At 39.9% G+C, this 13,832-nt stretch overlaps 1 protein-coding gene across 2 annotated transcripts in view; it reads left to right on the top strand.

Annotated features, from left to right (window-relative positions):
• HERC6 (HECT and RLD domain containing E3 ubiquitin protein ligase family member 6) overlaps window positions 1-13,832 on the top strand; it is a 61,744-nt gene that overhangs the window by 16,189 nt on the left and 31,723 nt on the right. The window contains exons 7-10 of one of the 2 annotated variants that reach the window (XM_078445917.2): window positions 2,946-3,088; window positions 3,746-3,813; window positions 12,355-12,476; window positions 13,291-13,350. In XM_078445917.2, the coding sequence (XP_078302043.2) occupies window positions 2,946-3,088; window positions 3,746-3,813; window positions 12,355-12,476; window positions 13,291-13,350 (393 nt within the window). The remainder of the gene's footprint in view (window positions 1-2,945; window positions 3,089-3,745; window positions 3,814-12,354; window positions 12,477-13,290; window positions 13,351-13,832) is intronic. The other variant, XM_078445918.2, reaches the window with a different exon arrangement.

A 13,832-nucleotide genomic window follows, 5' to 3' on the forward strand; every position in this document is an offset into this window, starting at 1 on the left:
TTTTCAAAACTCAAACAGGAGGAAATAGAAAGCTTGAACAGACCCATAACCAGCGAAGAAATTGAATCAGTTATCAAAAATCTCCCGACAAATAAGAGTCCAGGACCAGATGGCTTCCCTGGGGAATTCTACCAGACGTTTAAAGCAGAGATAATACCTATCCTTCTCAAGCTATTCCAAAAAATAGAAAGGGAAGGAAAACTTCCAGACTCATTCTATGAAGCCAGTATTACTTTGATTCCTAAACCAGACAGAGACCCAGTAAAAAAAGAGAACTATAGGCCAATATCCATGATGAATATGGATGCAAAAATTCTCAATAAGATACTAGCAAATCGAATTCAACAGCTTATAAAAAAAATTATTCCCATGATCAAATGGGATTCATTCCTGGGCTGCAGGGCTGGTTCAACATCTGCAAATCAATCAACGTGATACATCACATTAATAAAAGAAAAGATAAGAACTATATGATCCTGTCAATCGATGCAGAAAGGCATTTGACAAAATTCAGCAACCTTTCTTAATAAAAACCCTCGAGAAAGTCGGGATAGAAGGAACATACTTAACGATCATAAAAGCCATTTATGAAAAGCCCACAGCTAACATCATCCTCAATGAGGAAGAACTGAGAGCTTTTTCCCTGAGATCAGGAACACGACAGGGATGTCCACTCTCACTGCTGTTGTTTAACATAGTGTTGGAAGTTCTAGCATCAGCAATCATACAACAAAAGGAAATGAAAGGCATCAAAATTGGCAAAGATGAAGTCAAGCTTTCACTTTTTGCAGATGACATGATATTATACATGGAAAATCTGATAGACTCCACCAAAAGTCTGCTAGAACTGATACATGAATTCAGCAAAGTTGCAGGATACAAAATCAATGTACAGAAATCAGTTGCATTCTTATACACTAATAATGAAGCAACAGAAAGACAAATAAAGAAACTGATCCCATTCACAATTGCACCAAGAAGCATAAAATACCTAGGAATAAATCTAACCAAAGATGTACAAGATCTGTATGCTGAAAACTATAGAAAGCTTATGAAGGAAATTGAAGAAGATATAAGGAAATGAAAAAACATTCCGTGCTCATGGATTGGAAGAATAAATATTGTTAAAATGTAAATACTACCCAAAGCTATCTACACATTCAATGCAATCCCAATCAAAATTGCACCAGCATTCTTCTCAAAGCTAGAACAAGCAATCCTAAAATTCATATGGAACCACAAAAGGTCCCGAATAGCGAAAGTAATTTTGAAGAAGACCAAAGCAGGAGGCATCACAATCCCAGACTTTAGCCTCTACTACAAAGCTGTAATCATCAAGACAGCATGGTATTGGCACAAAACAGACACATAGACCAATGGAATACAATAGAAACCCCAGAACTAGACCCACAAACGTATGGCCAACTCATCTTTGACAAAGCAGGAAAGAATATCCAATGGAAAAAAGACAGTCTCTTTAACAAAGGGTGCTGGGAGAACTGGACAGCAGCATGCAGAAGAATGAAACTAGACCACTTTCTTACACCATTCACAAAAATAAACTCAAAATGGATAAAGGACCTGAATGTGAGACAGGAAACCATCAAAACCCTAGAGGAGAAAGCAGGAAAAGACCTCTCTGACCTCAGCCGTAGCAATCTCTTACTCGACACATCCCCAAAGGCAAGGGAATTAAAAGCAAAATGAACTATTGGGACCTCATGAAGATAAAAAGCTTCTGCACAGCAAAGGAAACAATCAACAAAACTAAAAGGCAACCAACGGAATGGGAAAAGATATTTGCAAATGACATATCGGAAAGGGCTAGTGTCCAAAATTTATAAAGAGCTCACCAAACTCCACACCCAAAAAACAAATAATCCAGTGAAGAAATGGGCAGAAAACATGAATAGACACTTCTCTAAAGAAGACATCCAGATGGTCAAGAGGCACATGAAAAGATGCTCAATGTCGCTCCTCATCAGGGAAATACAAATCAAAACCACACTCAGGTATCACCTAATGCCAGTCAGAGTGGCCAAAATGAACAAATCAGGAGACTATAGATGCTGGCGAGGATGTGGAGAAACAGGAACCCTCTTGCACTGTTGGTGGGAATGCAAACTGGTGCAGCCGCTCTGGAAAACAGTGTGGGGAGGTTCCTCAAAAAGTTAAAAATATACCTACCCTATGACCCAGCAGTAGCACTGCTAGGAATTTACCCAAGGGATACAGGAGTACTGATGCATAGGGGCACTTGTACCCCAATCTTTATAGCAGCACTCTCAACAATAGCCAAATTGTGGAAAAAGCCTAAATGTCCATCAACTGATGAAAGGATAAAGAAATTGTGGTTTATATACACAATGGAGTACTACGTGGCAATGAGAAAGAATGAAATATGGCCCTTTGTTGCAACGTGGATGGAACTGGAGAGTGTGATGCTAAATGAAATAAACCATACAGAGAAAGACAGACACCATATGGTTTCACTCTTATGTGGATGCTGAGAAACTTAACAGAAACCATGGGGGAGGGGAAGGAAAAAAAGAAAAAAGAGGTTAGAGTGGGAGACAGCCAAAGCATAAGAAACTCTTAAAAACTGAGAACAAACTGAAGGTTGATGGGGGGTGGGAGGGAGGGGAGGGGAGGTGATGGGCATTGAAGAGGGCATCTTTTGGGATGAGCACTGGGTGTTGTATGGAAACCAATTTGACAATAAATTTCATATGTTAAAAAAAATAAATGCGTTACTATGCAAAAAAAAAAAAAAAGTTAATATTCACCTACCATTTGTTTAACCACATCATTTGGTACCCTCTCACCCTAACATTATAATAAGGTATCTGAGTACTTAGTAGATAAACCTGTTATTTTGTGTTAGGAGACATCATCTTTCTCAAAAAGTGAGTACCTTGGTCTTCATTATATTCTCTCTCTTGCAGTTACCATACCCTTGCGTATGTCTACACCACAGGCCAGGTGGTATCTTTTGGTCGCGGACCAAGTTGCAAAAGCTGCTCAAATCATCCGGAGCCTCTGACAGAGAACACTGATGTTACCTGCCTGATTTCTGCTGAGAGTAAAAGTGGTTCCACTAAGTCATGATTTTGTTTTAATTGATGCCACTGGAGGAGAAATATTATTTATCTTCCTTTCACAGGAGTACATAGACCTCTGGTTCTTTTAGTACTGTTACTTTTAATTAAGACAATATGCAGTTTTTCTTATGTAATGATTCTTGGAGTATTTAGTAATTTTTTTCTGAATATTAAGGTAATACAAAAAAGATCCCAAGTTGATGAATTATCAGAAAGATATACTTTTATATATTTAATCAAACCTCTTCTAGGGGCGCCGGGTTGGCTCAGAGGAGCATGTGACTCTTGATCTCGGTGTTGTGAGTTCAGGCCCACCTTTGGTGTAGAGATTACTTTAAAAAATGAAATCTTAAAAAAAGTACATCTAAAGCACATCACCTTGGTTTCATTAAGCAAGTGCATGAAAAATTAAATTTTAAGCTAAGTGTGTATGCAACATGTAGGCTGATCAAAATAAATCGTTTATGGTGCTTGTTAAAATTCATTTAGAAGAATACTAATTGCCAATAAATAAGTAAATTTAGCTTGGTAATATATCAGGTTTTTTTTTAAGGCTATTTTTTCAAAGTAGTTTTAGGTTTATAACAAAAGATTTATTTTTTACTTCTAAAAACAATAAACATGGATTTATGACTTTCTTTTAGGACTTGTGGATGTTCAAGTCAAGCACATTTTTGCTGGAACACATGCCAATTTTGTGACAACTTACAAGGTATCTATTACGCTTTCTGTTTCTTTTAAAAATCATTGTTTTCCTCTAGATTTCAAACCAGTATTTGAAACATTGTATCATTTGTGTATATTCATATTTTTTACTAAAATAATAAGATCCTCTGTTAGAATGCTTCTTAAAAAATCTGTAATTTTCACTTCCTCATTTGGCTTCCTGAGAGATGAGACCCCAAATCTAAATTCATTGTTTTTACACTGTTTATTATTAAGTAATATTAATGATAATATTAAGAGCAGTGATTAATATTAATTGATTAGTGTTAATTGTAGCCCTCATGCATGAAGGACCAATCAAAATACTCCAAGTCAATCAACACATTTAATCCTCATGTCAATTCCAATTGGTATTATTTCCCCCATTTTATATATGAAAGAACTGAGTCTCAGAGAAGTGGACTCACCCGTTGCACTGCTAAGTGGCAGAGCTGAATCCAGGCAATCCAGCTCCAAAGCTTAAACCATTACCCACCGTACCATAGTACCCTCCCAGTTGGTGACAGAGAGGATTTTATCATATTTCCAGGTGAAATGCTTGTATGGAGGTGGAAGTATACAGATGTACCTCATTATATTGGCACTTTGCTTTAGTGCGTTTTTTTACAAACTGAAGGTTTGTGGCAATGTTATATTGAAGAAGTTTATGGGCACCATTTTTCCAACAGCATTTGCTCACTTCTTGTCTCTATGTCACATTTTGGTAATTCTTGCAATATTTCAAACTTTTCCATTATTACTATATATGTTATGGTGATCTGTGATCAGTGATTTTTGATGTTACTGTTGACATTGTTTGGGGATGCCATGAACCATGCCCCTCTAGGGTGGCAAACTGAAAGGTGTGTGTTCTGGCTGTTTCACCAACTGGCTGTTCCCCTGTCTCTCTCCCTCTCCTTGGGCCTTCCTGTTTATTCTCTGAGACAAAACAATATTGAAATTTGGCCAGTTAATAACCCTACAATAGCTTCTAAATGTTCTGGTGAAAGGAAGAGTCACATGTCATTTTAAATAAATAAGAAGCTAGAAATTATAAACTTAGTGAGGAAGACCCATCGAAAGCTGAGACAGGCTGAAAACCACATCAAACCTAGCTAAGCTGTGAATGCAAAGGAAAAGTTCTTGAAGGAAATAAAAAGTGCTACATCAGTGAACACACAAATGATAAGAAAGTGAAACAGCCTTACTTCTAATATGGAGAAAGTTTTAGTGGTCTGGATAGAAGATCAAACATTCCCTTAATACCAAAGCCTGATCCAAGGCAAGGCCCTAACTCTCCTCAATTTTATGAAGGCTGAGAGAGGTGAGGAAGCTGCAGTACAGAAGTTTGAAACTAGTGGAGTTTGGTTTGTGAGGTTCAAGTAAAGAAGCCATCTCCATAACATCAGAGTGCAAGGTGAAGCAGCAAGTGCTGCAGCAAGTTACCCAGAAGATCTAGTTAAGATGATTAATGAAGGTGGCTACACTAACCAACAGGTTTTCAATGCAGATGAGACAGCTTTCCACTGGAAGAAGATGCCATGTAGGACTTTCATAGCTAGAGAGAAGTCACTGCCTACCTTCAAAGCTTCAAAGGATGCCTGACTATCTTGTTAGGGGCTAATGTAGCTGCTGACTTTAAGTAGAAGCCAGTGTTCATTTACCATCCTGAAAATCCTAGGGCCCTTAAGAATTGTGCTTTATCTAATCTGCTTGTTCTCTATGAATGGAACAACAAAGCCTAGGTGACAGCACCTCTTTATAACATGGTTTATAGAATATTTTAAGGCCATTGCTGAGATCTGCCAAAAAAATAAAAGTTTTCTTTCAAAATATTATTGCTCATAGATAGTACACCTGGTCATCCAGGAGTTCTGATGGAGATGTACAACCAGAATGATATTGTTTTAATCCCTGTTAACATAACATCCATTCTGTAGTCCATGAATCAAGGAGTCATTTTGACTTTCAAGTCATATTATTTAAGAAATACACTTCATAAGGCTACAGCTGACGGTGCCTGGGTGGCTCAGTCAGTTAAGCATCTGACTTTAGCTCAGGTCATGATCGAGTTTGTGAGCTCGAGCCCTGCATCGGGTGAACCTGAGCCCTGCTTTGGGTGAGCCCTGCTTCTCTCTCTCCCTCTCTGCCCCTTGCTCACTTGCACCCTCTCTCTTAAAGAAAAAAAAAAGGCTACAGCTGTCATTGATAGTAATTCCTCTAATGGATCTGGGCGAAGTCAATTGAAAACCTTCTGGAAAAGATTCACCGTCCTAGATTCTATTAAGAACATTCATGATTCATGGGAAGAGTTTAAGATGTCAACATTAACAGCAGTTTGGAAGAAACTGGTTCCAGCCCTCATGGAGGACTTTGAGGGGTTCAAGACTTCAGTAGTGGAAACAGCAAGAGAACTAGAATCAGAAGTGGAGCCTGAAGATGTGAATGAATTGCTACAATCTCATGATAAAACTATGAATCGATAAGAAGTTGCTTTTTATGGATGAGTAAAGAAAATTGTTTCTTGAGATGGCATCTACTCCTGGTGAAGATGCTGTGAAGATTGTTGAAATGATGACAAAGGATCTATATTTTTACATAAACTGAGTTGATAAAGCAGCAGCAAGGTTTGAGAGGATTGACTTCAATTTTGAAAGAAGCTCTGTAAAATGCTGCCAAACAGCATCATGTGGTACAGAGAAATCGTAAAAGGAAGCACCCATTGATATGGCAAACTTCAGTGTTGTCTTATTTGAGGAAATTGCCACAGCTATCCCCAACCCTGACCACCAACATCAAGGCAAGATTACAACCTTCATCAGAAGAAATATTATGACTCACTGAGAGCTCAAATGATGACTAGCAGTTCTTAGCAATGAAGTATTTTTTAACTTAAGATATATACATTGCTGGGGTGCCTGGGGTGGCTCAATTGGTTAAGTGTCCAACTCTTGGTTTGGGCTCAGGTCATGATCTCACAGTTCATGGGATCGAGCCCTGCACTGGTCTTCGCACTGACAAGCAGAGCCTGCATGGGATTTTCTCTCTCTCCCTCTCTCTCTGTCCCTCCCCTGCTTGCAATCTCTCTCTCAAAATAAACTTAAAAAAAAAAGATATATACATTATTTTTTTTTTAGACATGATGCTTTTTCACACTTCATAGACTACAGTATTGTGTAAACATAATTGAAGCCAAAAAATTCATTTGACTCACTTTATTGCAATATTCACTTTATTGTGGTAGAATTGAACCGAACCCTCAGTATCTTTAAGGTATGCTGTATGTAGTTATTTTCCCAATTTGTACTTTTTTTTTTAATTATCAGGAATGTTTTAACCATGACATCCATACAGATTCTTACTATATTCTCTGGGACAGAAAATGGTCAGAGGCAAAGGTTTCTGTGCTGCTGGGTTGGTTGGGTTGTACTTGTCTGTTCTGTTACAGCCATTCTGTTACAGCTGCCTGCTGTGTCTCAGGCTCTGGTTTCGGTGCTTGGGATAAAAGTGAATAATACAGGCAAGGTTGCTCTCATTCATGGCATTTGGATTCTACAGGGAAGGGCAGACAATAAATATGTAAATACAAAATAAGTAACATTGTGTTAGAGAGTCATAAGTGCTCTGAAGCAAACAAAGCAGGTCGTGGGAGACTGATGAAGTGGGCTTCTTTAGAAATGTCAGTTAGGGGGGCGCCTGGGTGGCTCAGTCGGTTAAGCATCCGACTTCTGCTCAGGTCATGATCTCACGGTCTGTGAGTTCGAGCCCCGCGTCGGGCTCTGTGCTGACTGCTCAGAGACTGGAGCCTGTTTCAGATTCTGTGTCTCCCTCTTTCTCTGACCCTCCCCCGTTCATTCTGTCTCTCTCTGTCTCAAAAATAAATAAACTTTAGGGGCGCCTGGGTGGCGCAGTCGGTTAAGCGTCCGACTTCAGCCAGGTCACGATCTCGCGGTCCATGAGTTCGAGCCCCGCGTCGGGCTCTGGGCTGATGGCTCAGAGCCTGGAGCCTGCGTCTCCCTCTCTCTCTGCCCTCCCCCGTTCATGCTCTGTCTCTCTCTGTCCCAAAAATAAGTAAACGTTGAAAAAATAAATAAATAAAATAAAAAAAAATAAAATAAAATAAATAAACTTTAAAAAAAAAAAAGAAAGAAATATCAGTTAGGGAAGACCTCTCAGTGGCTGGGACATTAATTGGATACCTTAGCCATGCTTAGATCCAAAGAAAGAGTGTTCCAGCTAGTGGGAACCACACATAGAGAGACCCTGTGGCCAAGTATTTGTTTAGCATGTGAGGACAGAGAGAGGGCCCGAAGGGCAGAGCACATAGGAAAGGGTGAAGAGTTATATGGGATGGAGGCAGGTAGGTGAGATGTGGTCAGTGTGAAATGTCCTTGAAGACGAGATCTGGAGCCTTAGTTGGATGTCCTAATCTGGAGCTCAGGGAGCATGTCAGCACTGGAATATAGACATGGTAGTTGTCCAAGTATAGACAGTACTTGAAGCTGAGGCCTGGAGGAAAGCTTACCTTATTAAGAGAGTAAAAATGAGAAGAGAAAGGGGACAGAATCCAGCCATGAGGGAATTCTCCATTTAGAGGTCTGACAATGAGGAGGTGCCAGAAGACAAAGTGAAAAGGGCCAGTTTCTGAGATGGGGGAAAACCAGGAGAGGGTGTGTTATCAAGGCAAGAGAAGGTATTTCCAGAAAGAAGTGGCTAATCCTGTCACATACTGCTGAGAGGTCAAGTAAGATGAGCACAGAGATTATTTTGGAGAATGATCCCATTCAAATGGAGAAAATGATGGTGCATGAGAAAGAATGGATAATTGCAGAAGCAATGTCCCTCAGTAGGAGAGAAGAGGCAGGATTCTGTCCACATAGAATGTAGGGGTATTTATAGAATTAGGGGTATTATAGAATGTAGAAATATTTATTTTATTCTAATAAGGAACAGTGGAGGTGGGGCGGGGGGGAGGGGGAGAGGTGATGATGGAAAGGTGCCTGATGGCTTTAATTTCTTCAGTGACACACAAGGCACGGTCCTCATCTGGGAGTGAGTGGAAGAGAAGAGGAGTGTTAGAGGTTTGGGAATAAAAGGAAGGTGTGCAGTAGTTGTCTCAGAGAGTGAGAAAGCAAATGTTGTGGGAAATTACTAAACAGTGTTGGGTGCCCATTTGACATTTGTGGTAGTAGACTTCAAGCGAAATCAGTCAGCACGGTTTTGCAATTTTCTCCAGTGAATGGATTGGATTCGGTTTTGTTTGGATTCAATTTTGGAGTAATCCAGACTTGATTTTAACCACAGATGGAGTTTTACTAGGTAAGTACAATAGGAAAGTGACAGAGTAGGAAGTATTTGCAAGGGACTTATTATAGTGCTGACCATGGGCTCTAAGCTGGGTGAGGATGAGGCGGAGGATGAATAATGACCAAACAATAGGGTCAGTGGATTGGAGATCCTAATGGCCTCAAAGAATGTTCGAGTGGGTTCCACTCTAAAGCAAGTGGAAGTAAGTCTGCTCTGTCTGCTAACAAAACACCATAGACGAGGTGCCTTATGAACAGCAGAAACTTACTTCTCATAGTTCTGGAGTCTGGGAAGTCCAGGATCAAGGGGCTAGCATACTTGGTGTCTGGTGAGGACCTGCTTCCTTGTTTGTGGAAGGCTATCTTCTTGCTGTGTCCTCACATAGCAGAAGGGGCAAGAGAGCTCTCTGGAGTCTCTTATAAGGGTGCTAGTCCCATTCATGAGAGCTCCATCCTCATGACCCATGCACCTCCCAAAGGCCCCACCTCTTTTTTTTTTTTTTTTTTTTGAGAGAGAGAGAGAGAGGGAGCAAGGGAGGGGTAGAGAGAGCCGGAGAGAGAGGATCCTGAGCAGGCTCTGCACTATCAGCACAGAGCCCAACGTGTGGCTTCCTCCCACGAACTGTGAGATAATGACCTGAGCTGAAATCAAGAGTCAGATGCTTGACTGAGCCACCCAGGTGCCCCAAGCCTCCACCTGTTAATGCTGTCACACTGAGGGTTAAAATTTCAACATATGAATTTGGGGGGAACACATTCAGTCCATAACATTCTGTCTTCCCCCCCACCAAAAAAAATTTATGTCCTCTTGCATACAAAATACATGTATTCTGTTCCAGCGGTCCCCAATGTCTTAACTCATTCCAGCATCAAAGAATGTTGGATTGAGAGTTTCACTCTAAAGTAAGAGAATCAGAAAAATGGTGCATGGTAACCAGAAGAGAATGTTTCTAATAGAAATTTTAGAAGGTGAAACAATTATTGATGATTACAAAGCATAGGGTATCACCTGTACCTAGGGCAGTGGTTTTCAACTAGGAATGATTTTGCCCCTGGAAACATCTGGCAATGTTTGGAGACATTTTAGGTTGTAGAAAGGATGCTGGGGTGGCTGCCACCAGCACCTTGTGGGTAGAGGCCAGGGCTGCTGCTAAACATCCTTCAATGCACAAGACCTTCACAACAAAGAATTATCTGACCAAAAATGTCAAAAGCATCCATATGAAACCCTAATCCAGGGTATGGGTGGTTGAAGTTGAGGAGAGGAAAGTGTGGAGATGAGATCAAGAATTGGGAGATCAGGGGTGTCTGGGTGTATCAGTCAGTTGAGCGTCCAACTCTTGATTTCAGCTCAGGTTGTGATCCCAGGATTGTGGGATGGAGCCCTGTGTTAGGCTCCTCACTGAGCATGGAGCCTGCTTGGGAGTCTCTCTCTCTCTCTCTCTCTCTCTCTCTCTCTCATATGAAAAAAGAAAAAATGAAAACATCCAGGTGGGACATAAATCATGTTTATTAGTTCTTCAGTTGCCAAGAACAACAACAGGCACCTCAGTGCCGAGGGAGACAGCAAGGTACTATTGTTCTCAGTGTTGAAAGGGAGTGACAAGGACCCTGGGAGATGATTACAGTAGAAGATGTCATGCACTTCAGAGGAGCTGGGATTCTGAAAGAGAGTATGTGTAAGTGCCAATAGGGAGGGAGCACTTCATTGTCCTAAGTTGCCAGTGATGTGGGCAGAAAAAAAGCTTTCTCATGATTGAACTAGAGGGGACACCTAGGACTCAGATCAGGAGGCTGAAGGGAACTTTAGAAGTCACTGTTATACATCTTGTTCAAGAGGTCTTTATTTAAGCATTAAACAAAAATGAAGAGTTACCTGACTCATGGGGTCCCTGGTTGGCTCAGTCAGTAGAGCATGTGACTCTTGGTCTCGGGGTCTTGAGATCAAGCCCCATGTTGGGCATAGAGCTTACCTAAAAAATAATTAATTAATTAGTTAATTAATTTCCTGACTCATTACAAGTTCAGTGGAGGCAGAGGTATAACATGGAGCAGAGCACTAATGTCTTTGGAAGACTACATTAAAAAGACAGATTTTTCTTTCCAGACAAGTAATTTCTGACGGCTCTGGTTGAGCCATTTGGTTTCAGGTATTGAACTGAACCATAGTTCTCAAAGTGTGGTCCCTATACCACCACGAGCAGCAGCAGCACCTGGGAGTTTGCTAGATACAAATTCTTGAGTTCCACTCCTGAATCAGAAACTGTGGGGATGGGCTCCACAATCTATGCTTTAGCAAGATCACCAGGTAATTCTATTGCATGCTAAAGTTTGAAAACCACTGATCTAAATGGAAAAATCTATGGTTGACTGAAGGGGAGAAAGAAACTAGTATTTATTGAATACAATTATAATCCACAGGTTTTGTATACCTAATATTTAATCTTAACAAGAGCAAAGAGAGAGAGAGAGAGATGATATTATCTCATCCATTTTATTGTGGTAATATATATATATATATATATATATATATGCTTTTCTATTTTAATGATTTTTAAGTATACAATTCAGTGATATTAATTGCATTCACAATATTGTACAAACATCACTACTATGATCTCCAAAACTTTTTTTATCACCCCAAACAGAAACTCTGTAACCATTAAACAATAATAAGTCTCTGTTCTGTGACCCCTCAGCCCTGGGTAATCTCTAATCTACTTTCTCCGAAGTTGCCGATTTCCTATAAGTGGAATCATACAATATTTGTCCTTTTGTATCTGGCTTATTTCACTTAGTATAATGTTTTCAAAGTTTGTCCATGTTTCAGCATGTGTCAGAATCTCCTTCCTTTTTATGGCTGCATATTCTCCTGCATGAATACACGATGTTCATCTGTTGATGCTATTGATGGACACTGGTTGTTTCTATCTTTTTGGTTATTGTGAATATTGCTGCAGTGAACATTGGTGTACAAGTACCTGGTTGAGTCCCTGTTTTCAATTATTTTGTGTTATCCCATTTTTAAATTACAAAACTAAGGCGCAGGCCAAGCAAAGTGGCCACGGCTAGGCACCGGAACAACCAGGCCAGTCTGAAGACCTAACTCCTGTCACCACACCCCACTGTCTGAGAGGGCGGGCCTCCCTACCACCTGTGTCACAGGCTTTACTGTGGTATGTATTACTCAGCATGTGCACATGCTCTGTGTTTTCCTAATCATTTTTCTTTCTTCCTTGAAGGATACTAGTTCCACAAATGTTTCCAGGAAAATACTGCCAGAAATAAGCCAAATTAACCAGTCCCTGACAGAGAAATGGATGGCAGTGACAAGAGGAAGCAGTGAACATGAAATGGCTACAAGGTAGCTCTGTTTGATAAATTATAAGTCACTTGTAATTGGTTTTGAAGCCATGGTCATTTTATGCTAAATATAAGACAGAGAGGGTTTGGCTTTGCTGTGAAGGCATTTGCATTTTAACCATGATTCTCTTCCACCACCTCATAGTTTGAAGAAGTCATTGATTCATTCATCATTTATTTAACAGAACTATCTTGAGGACATATGGTTTCTCAGGCACCTTGATAGGTGAGAGATGCAGGATGAATCAAAAACACTTTGTGTCTTGCAAAGCCTTCACTAAAGTGGACTCTTTTTTATATCTTCATAGTTTATACTCTGGGACTCCATAAATTTCTGTTTTCAGAAGGGAGGATTTTATTTAAATATATGTGACTTGGTAGAATCAACTATGAAGGGTTTTGGTGAGATTTATCAGCACAAATTATATCCAGAATTTGGAAGACTTGTAAGGGAGCAGTTGTCTATTTATTTATTTATTTTTAAAAAAATGTATTTATTTTTGAGAGAGAGAGCAGAAGCAGAGGAGGGGCAGAGAGAGAGAGAGAGAGAGAGAGGGAGAGACAAAGAATCTGAAACAGGCTCTGGGCTCTGAGCTGTAAGCACAGAGCCTGACATAGCACTCGAACTCTCGAACTGAGAGACCATAACCTGAGCCAAACTCAGACACTTAACCGACTGAGCCACCCAGGCACCCCGAGGAGTTGTTTTTATTAATAATGATTCCATGTCTTCGGTTAAATAATTGGGCATAAGATAAAAGGAGACCTGCTTTATAATACGCTATGACTTAACACTTGTGTTATGACTTTTACAGCGAAGTTAGGATGATATTTTCATCTCCTGCTTGTCTGACTGCAAGTTTTTTAAAGAAAAGGTAATTTTTAAATGAGATTTACCTTCATTTGAAACACTGGGGAATCTTTAGCATGAAATGTTTCAAGTCAGTCATTTTAATTTGTAAATTATGTTATCTTTGAACAAAAAGTCCAACATAGAAAACACCATAGGCTGGTATAAAATTCTTCCATTTTGTAAGGTAATTTTCTGCAAGACCACTATAAGTTGTGATTCCTAATTCACATTGTTCACTTCCTCTGCCCTGCCCTCCTCTGTTACCTGATTGGAAGGAATGATGTGCTTTTTTTTCAAGATCTTTGTATCTGTGAGTGATCATTCTAACATTGCTTCAGTACTTAGAGGCCAAGGCAGCACTTGGCAGTTCTTTTTGTGGTGGCATCAGTAGGGAAAATAGATTCTATTTATCTTTAACTAGATTCACTACTACAGAGGAAAATCTAATTTCTCTATTTGGTTTGACACTTGGTCTGATCCAATAGTATAAACAGTTCCTTTGTG

The sequence above is a fragment of the Panthera onca genome, chromosome B1, assembly GCF_046562875.1.
Source record: "Panthera onca isolate mPanOnc1 chromosome B1, mPanOnc1 haplotype 2, whole genome shotgun sequence".
Taxonomy (NCBI): domain Eukaryota; kingdom Metazoa; phylum Chordata; class Mammalia; order Carnivora; family Felidae; genus Panthera; species Panthera onca.